We start from the raw sequence: 7,500 nt of genomic DNA, 5'->3' as shown, positions 1-7,500 counted from the left end.
CCGTAACATCTCATTGTCGAGCTGCAGTCTCTCTGTGTCTTTGAAACTCTCCTGCATCCGCTGGTTCGTCTGTCGGAGTTCCCGGATGTAATCGCACGCCTTCGACAGGATACCGCCTTTACTCTGGAGAGAGAGACCGGACCCAGTCACCGCTTGAATTCCAGCCCGCAGACCACCCCTTTAACCGCACTCCCCGCCCAGAGATCAGGCGCACTTAAAGGGGAGGGCACACTACCCTTAATATTCCCGTCGGAGGGTCAGTACTGAGGGAGCGCCGTACTGTCGGAGGGGCAGTACTGAGGGAGTGCCGCACTATCGGAGGGGCAGTACTGAGGGAGCGCCGTACTGTCGGAGGGGCAGTACTGAGGGAGTGCTGCACTGTCGGAGGGGCAGTACTGAGGAAGCGCCGGTCGCACTGTCGGAGGGGCAGTACTGAGGGAGCGCCGCACTGTTGGAGGGGCCGTACTGAGGGAGCGCCGCACTGTCAGAGGGTCAGTACTGAGGGAGCGCCGCACTGTCGGAGGGTCAGTACTGAGGGAGCGCCGCACTGTCGGAGGGGCAGTACTGAGGGAGCGCTGCACTGTCAGAGGGTCAGTACTGAGGGAGCGCCGCACTGTCGGAGGGTCAGTACTGAGGGAGCGCCGCACTGTCGGAGGGGCAGTACTGAGGGAGCGCCGCACTGTCGGAGGGGCAGTACTGAGGGAACGCCGCACTGTCAGAGGGTCAGTACTGAGGGAGCGCCGCACTGTCGGAGGGTCAGTACTGAGGGAGCGCCGCACTGTCGGAGGGGCAGTACTGAGGGAGCGCGCAATGTCGGAGGGGCAGTACTGAGGGAGCGCCGCACTGTCGGAGGGGCGGTACTGAGGGAGCGCCGCACTGTCGGAGGGGCAGTACTGAGGGAGCGCCGCACTGTCGGAGGGGCAGTACTGAGGGAGCGCCGCACTGTCGGAGGGGCGGTACTGAGGGAGCGCCGCACTGTCGGAGGGTCAGTACTGAGGGAGCGCCGCACTGTCGGAGGGGCAGTACTGAGGGAGCGCCGCACTGTCTGAGGGGCAGTACTGAGGGAGCGCCGCACTGTCGGAGGGGCGGTACTGAGGGAGCGGCGCACTGTCGGAGGGGCAGTACTGAGGGAGCGCCGCACTGTCGGAGGGGCAGTACTGAGGGAGCGCCGCACTGTAGGAGGGGCATTACTGAGGGAGCACCGCACTGTCGGAGGGGCAGTACTGAGGGAGTGCTGCACTGTCGGAGGGGCAGTACTGAGGGAGCGCCGCACTGTCAGAGGGTCAGTACTGAGGGAGCGCCGCACTGTCGGAGGGGCAGTACTGAGGGAGCGCCGCACTGTCGGAGGGACAGTACTGAGGGAGCGCCGCACTGTCGGAGGGGCAGTACTGAGGGAGGGCTGCACTGTCGGAGGGGCAGTACTGAGGGAGCACCGCACTGTCGGAGGGGCAGTACTGAGGGAGCGCCGCACTGTCGGAGGGGCAGTACTGAGGGAGCGCCGCACTGTCGGAGGGGCAGTACTGAGGGAGCACCACACTGTCGGAGGGGCAGTACTGAGGGAGCGCCGCACTGTCGGAGGGGCAGTACTGAGCGCCCCGTCTGCCCTCTCGGGTGGACACAATAGATTGCACAGCCACTATTTGGAAGAAGAGCAGGGCGGAGTTCTCGCCGGGGTCCTGGGACCAATATTTATCCCTCAACCAACATCACTAAAAAAACAGATGATCTGGTCATTTATCACATTGCTGTCTGTGGGAGCTTGCTGTGCGGAAATTGTCTGCCGCATTTCCCACATTACAACAGTGACCACACTTCAAAAAAAAAAGTCCTTCATTGGCTGTGAAGCGCTTTGGGACGTCCTGAGGTGGGGAAAAGGCGCTGGAGAAATGGGAGTCTGTCTTTCATGCTGGGGGAATGGGAGAGGTTGGGTGCGGAGTTAAGCTCCCGTCTGGTCTGCCCCAGCCTTGGTATCACACTGACCGTACCCCAGCGTGACGCGCCCTGACCAGGCTGCCCCGAGTGAGCTGGTCCGGTCCGGGGGCCGAACTCGATTGGGGGGGGGGGGGGGGGCCACACCCACTTGACCAATAATCCCCAGGTCGGGCCTATAGGTGACTCCAGTCCCACATACCAACGTGGGAGACCATTAACTGCCCCTCTGAGGTGGCCACTCACGCTGGTCTCGAACACAGCGGTTGAAGGCGGCGACCCAGCCCCTCCCGTCACCAAATTCTCAAAGAGGCCACCAGAAGATGACATGAATCAGCCATTCATGTGGAAATGACTTATGAAATAATACTGGGCGGCCTGCGGGCGGCGCTGTCCAGGGAGAGTATAAATACTCAGGCATGGGCCCAGCTTGCTCAGGACAGTCTTTTACAGGAACTAGTGAAGGACACAACTAGACCACCATGTTGTCAAACAGTTGATTAAAGCTTTGTTTAACACCGAGACCAAGTGCCTAGTAGTTTTGTTACATCAGAAGGAATGGGCAACAAATGGCGACCGCGAAGGGGCGCCCGCAATGCCAAGAATTGACCGAGAAAATGGCCGCCGAGGTGAAAGGTCAAGGGTGCCAATACGAAACCCGTTGTGATTCTCCCTCTCCGCAACCCCCCGGCCCCGCCGCTCCCTCGGGCGACTCACCTGTCCTGTTTTCGTGTTGTCTGCGTTGCAGTCTGGGATGATCTTGGAGAGCTGCACGATCCAGTTGTTGATTTTGTCTCGGCGCCGCCTCTCCACTACAGGACGAGAGAGACAGATGGACTTTAAACCCCCTCGCTCTTCCAAATCCGCAGCTGTCCCAGCTCCCCATCAAAACCCACCACCCCCGACACCGTTTACCTGTTCGCGTGATTATTAGTGCAGGCAAAGGAGTGTGTCAGTATTTACAGGGAGTCCCCGGGAGTGTGTCAGTATTTACAGGGGGTCCCCGGGAGTGTGTCAGTATTTACAGGAGGTCCCCGGGAGTGTGTCTGTATTTACAGGGGGTCCCCGGGAGTGTGTCTGTATTTACAGGGGGTCCCCGGGAGTGTGTCTGTATTTACAGGGGGTCCCCGGGAGTGTGTCAGTATTTACAGGGGGTCCCCGGGAGTGTTTTCAGTATTTACAGGGGTCCCCGGGAGTGTGTCTGTATTTACAGGGGGTCCCCGGGAGTGTGTCAGTATTTACAGGGAGTCCCCGGGAGTGTTTCAGTATTTACAGGGGTCCCCGGGAGTGTGTCTGTATTTACAGGGGGTCCCCGGGAGTGTGTCAGTATTTACATGGGGTCCCCGGGAGTGTGTCTGTATTTACAGGGGTTCCCCGGGAGTGTGTCAGTATTTACAGGGGGTGCCCGGGAGTGTGTCAGTATTTACAGGGGGTTCCCGGGAGTGTGTCAGTATTTACAGGGGGTTCCCGGGAGTGTGTCAGTATTTACAGGGGGTTCCCGGGAGTGTGTCAGTATTTACAGGGGGTCCCCGGGAGTGTGTCAGTGTTTACAGGGGAATCCCTGGGAGTGTGTCAGTGTTTACAGGGGAATCCCTGGGAGTGTGTCAGTATTTACAGGGAGTCCCCGGGAGTGTGTCAGTATTTACAGGGGGTCCCCGGGAGTGTGTCAGTATTTACAGGGGAGTCCCCGGGAGTGTGTCAGTATTTACAGGGGGTCCCCGGGAGTGTGTCAGTATTTACAGGGGGTCCCCGGGCGTGTGTCAGTATTTACAGGGGGTCCCGGGAGTGTGTCAGTATTTACAGGGGGTCCCCGGGAGTGTGTCAGTATTTACAGGGCGTCCCCGGGAGTGTGTCAGTATTTATAGGGGGTCCCCGGGAGTGTGTCGGTATTTACAGGGAGTCCCCGGGAGTGTGTCAGTATTTACAGGGAGTCCCCGGGAGTGTGTCAGTATTTACAGGGCGTCCCCGGGAGTGTGTCAGTATTTACAGGGGGTCCCCGGGAGTGTGTCAGTATTTACAGGGGGTCCCGGGAGTGTGTCAGTATTTACAGGGGGTCCCCGCGTGTGTGTCAGTATTTACAGGGGGTCCCCGGGAGTGTGTCAGTATTTACAGGGGGTCCCCGCGTGTGTGTCAGTATTTACAGGGAGTCCCCGGGAGTGTGTCAGTATTTACAGGGGGTCCCCGGGAGTGTGTCAGTATTTACAGGGAGTCCCCGGGAGTGTGTCAGTATTTACAGGGTGTCCCCGGGAGTGTGTCAGTATTTACAGGGGGTCCCCGGGAGTGTGTCAGTATTTACAGGGGGGTCCCGGGAGTGTGTCAGTATTTACAGGGAGTCTCCGGGAGTGTGTCAGTATTTACAGGGGGTCCCCGGGAGTGTGTCAGTATTTACAGGGAGTCCCGGGGAGTGTGTCAGTATTTACAGGGGGTCCCCGGGAGTGTGTCAGTATTTACAGGGAGTCTCCGGGAGTGTGTCAGTATTTACAGGGAGTCCCGGGAGTGTGTCAGTATTTACAGGGGGTCCCCGGGAGTGTGTCAGTATTTATAGGCGTCCCCGGGAGTGTGTCAGTATTTACAGGGAGTCCCCGGGAGTGTGTCAGTATTTACAGGGAGTCCCCAGGAGTGTGTCAGTATTTACACGGGGTCCCCGGGAGTGTGTCAGTATTTGCACGGGGTCCCCGGGAGTGTGTCAGTATTTACAGGGGGTCCCCGGGAGTGTGTCAGTATTTACACGGGGTCCCCGGGAGTGTGTCAGTATTTGCACGGGGTCCCCGGGAGTGTGTCAGTATTTACAGGGGGTCCCCGGGAGTGTGTCAGTATTTACAGGGGGAATCTCCGGGAGTGTGTCAGTATTTACAGGGGGGCAGTACTAAGAGAGCGCCGCACTGTCGGAGGGCAGTACTAAGAGAGCGCCGCACTGTCGGAGGGCAGTACTGAGGGAGCGCCGCACTGTCGGAGGGGCGATACTGAGGGAGCGCCGCACTGTCGGAGGGTCAGTGCTGAGGTAACGCCGCACTGTCGGAGGGGCAGTACTGAGGGAGCGCCACACTGTCGGAGGGGCAGTACTGAGGGAGCGCCGCACTGTCGGAGGGGCAGTACTGAGGGAGCGCCGCACTGTCGGAGGGGCAGTACTGAGGGAGTGCCGCACTGTCGGAGGGGCAGTACTGAGGGAGCGCGCACTGTCGGAGGGGCAGTACTGAGGGAGCGCCGCACTGTCGGAGGGGCAGTACTGAGGGAGCGCCGCACTGTCGGAGGGGCAGTACTGAGGGAGTGCCGCACTGTCGGAGGAGCAGTACTGAGGGGAGCGCCGCACTGTCGGAGGGACAGTACTGAGGGAGCGCCGCACTGTCGGAGGGGCAGTACTGAGGGAGCGCCGCACTGTCGGAGGGGCAGTACTGAGGGAGCGCCGCACTGTCGGAGGGGCAGTACTGAGGGAGCGCCGCACTGTCGGAGGGGCCGTCTTTCAGATGAGACGTTAAACCGAGGCCCCGTCTGCTCCCTCGGGTGGATGTAAAAGATCCCACGGCCACTATTGGAAGAAGAGCAGTGGGAGTTCTCCCCGGTGTCCCTGGGGCCAATATTTATCCCTCAACCAACATCACTAAAACAGATGATCTGCTCATTATCACATTGCTGTCTGTGGGAGCTTGCTGTGCACAAATTTGGTGCCGTGTTTCCTACATTACAACAGTGACCACACTTCAAAAAAAGTCCTTCATTGGCTGTGAAGCGCTTTGGGACGTCCTGAGGTGATGAAAGGCGCTGGAGAAATGGGAATCTGTCTTTGTTCCAACGCACTTGTCCCCAGCCCCTGTAAAACCGTGTCACTGCTCTGGAGAAATACGCGTTCTCTCTCCCTCTCCGGCTCCGCCCCCTCTCCCCCCTCCCCCGCCCCGCCCCTCTCCCCCTCCGGCTCCGCCCCTCTCCCCCTCCGTCCCTCTCCCCCTCCCGGCTCCGCCCCTCTCCCCCTCCCCCGCCCCGCCCCTCTCCCCCTCCGGCTCCGCCCCTCTCCCCCTCCGTCCCTCTCCCCCTCCCGGCTCCGCCCCTCTCCCCCTCCGGCTCCGCCCCTCTCCCCCTCCCGGCTCCGCCCCTCTCCCCCGCCCCCGGCTCCGCCCCTCTCCCCCTCTGGCTCCGCCCCTCTCCCCCTCCCCCGCCCCTCTCCCGGCTCCGTCCCTCTCCCCCCGCCCCCCGGCTCCGTCCCTCTCCCCCGCCCCCGGCTCCGCCCCTCTCCCCCTCCCCCGCCCCGCCCCTCTCCCCCTCCATCTCCGCCCCTCTCCCCCGCCCCCGGCTCCGCCCCTCTCCCCCTCCGCCCCTCTCCCCCTCCCGGCTCCGCCCCTCTCCCCCTCCCAGCTCCGCCCCTCTCCCCCGCCCCGGCTCCGCCCCTCTCCCTCTCCGGCTCCGCCCCTCTCCCCCGCCCCTCTGCCCCCCGGCTCCGCCCTCTCCCTCTCCGGCTCTGCCCTCTCCCCCCGGCTCCGCCCCTCTCCCCCGCCCCCACCCCTCTCCACCTCCGGCTCCGCCCCTCTCCCCCGCCCCTCTCCCCTCCGCCCCCTCTCCCCCGCCCCCGGCTCCGCCCCTCTCCCCCGCCCCAGCTCCGCCCCTCTCCCATCGATCGCTCCGCCCCTCTCCCCCATCGATCGGCTCCGCCCCTCTCCCCCCATCGATCGCTCCGCCCCTCTCCCCCCCCATCGATCGGCTCCGCCCCTCTCCCCCCCATCGATCGGCTCCGCCCCTCTCTCCCCCCACCATCGATCGGCTCCGCCCCTCTCCCCCATCGATCGGCTCCGCCCTCTCCCCCCAATCGATCGGCTCCGCCCCTCTCCCCCCACCATCGATCGGCTCCGCCCCTCTCCCCCATCAATCGGCTCCGCCCTCTCCCCCCATCGATCGGCTCCGCCCCTCTCACCCATCGATCGGCTCCGCCCCTCTCCCCCCACCATCGATCGGCTCCGCCCCTCTCTCCCCCATCGATCGGCACTCCGCCCCTCTCCCCCCACCATCGATCGGCTCCGCCCCTCTCTCCCCCATCGTATCGGCCTCCGCCCCTCTCCCCCCATCGATCGGCTCCGCCCCTCTCCCCCCCATCGATCGGCTCCGCCCCTCTCCCCCCCCATCGATCGGCTCCGCCCCCTCTCCCCCCAATCGATCGGCTCCGCCCTCTCCCCCCACCATCGGATCGCTCCGCCCCCTCTCTCCCCCATCGATCGGCTCCGCCCCTCTCCCCCACCATCGATCGGCTCCGCCCCTCTCCCCCATCGATCGGCTCCGCCCCTCTTCCCCCCATCGATCGGCTCCGCCCCTTCTCCCCCACCATCGATCGGCTCCGCCCCTCTCTCCCCCATCGATCGGCTCCGCCCCTCTCCCCACCATCGATCGGCTCCGCCCCTCTCCCCCCCATCGATCGGCTCCGCCCCTCTTCCCCCATCGATCGCTCCGCCCTCCCCCCCCATCGATCGGCTCCGCCCCTCTCCCCCCCCATCGATCGGCTCCGCCCCTCTCCCCATCGATCGGCTCCGCCCCTCTCTCCCCCATCGATCGGCTCCGCCCCTCTCCCCCCCCCATCGATCGGCTCCGCCC

The 7,500-nt window shown here is 63.4% G+C and overlaps 1 protein-coding gene across 1 annotated transcript in view; it reads right to left on the bottom strand.

Moving 5' to 3' along the window:
* The window catches only part of usf2l (upstream transcription factor 2, c-fos interacting-like), an 11,164-nt gene extending 4,331 nt beyond the window's left edge, over nucleotides 1–6,833 (bottom strand). The window contains exons 1-3 of the mRNA XM_086002462.1: nucleotides 6,830–6,833; nucleotides 2,647–2,741; nucleotides 1–123 (exon numbers count right to left, since the gene is read on the bottom strand). The exon at nucleotides 1–123 is cut by the window's left edge and continues 6 nt beyond it. Of these exons, the coding sequence (XP_085858588.1) occupies nucleotides 1–123; nucleotides 2,647–2,741; nucleotides 6,830–6,833 (222 nt within the window). The remainder of the gene's footprint in view (nucleotides 124–2,646; nucleotides 2,742–6,829) is intronic.
* Nucleotides 6,834–7,500: the final 667 nt, after the last annotated feature.

The sequence above is a fragment of the Somniosus microcephalus genome, chromosome 12 (genome assembly GCF_052327205.1).
Source record: "Somniosus microcephalus isolate GS21.2 chromosome 12, FLI_Smic_1.0, whole genome shotgun sequence".
NCBI lineage: Eukaryota > Metazoa > Chordata > Chondrichthyes > Squaliformes > Somniosidae > Somniosus > Somniosus microcephalus.
This window is presented reverse-complemented; position numbering and strand designations above follow the sequence as displayed.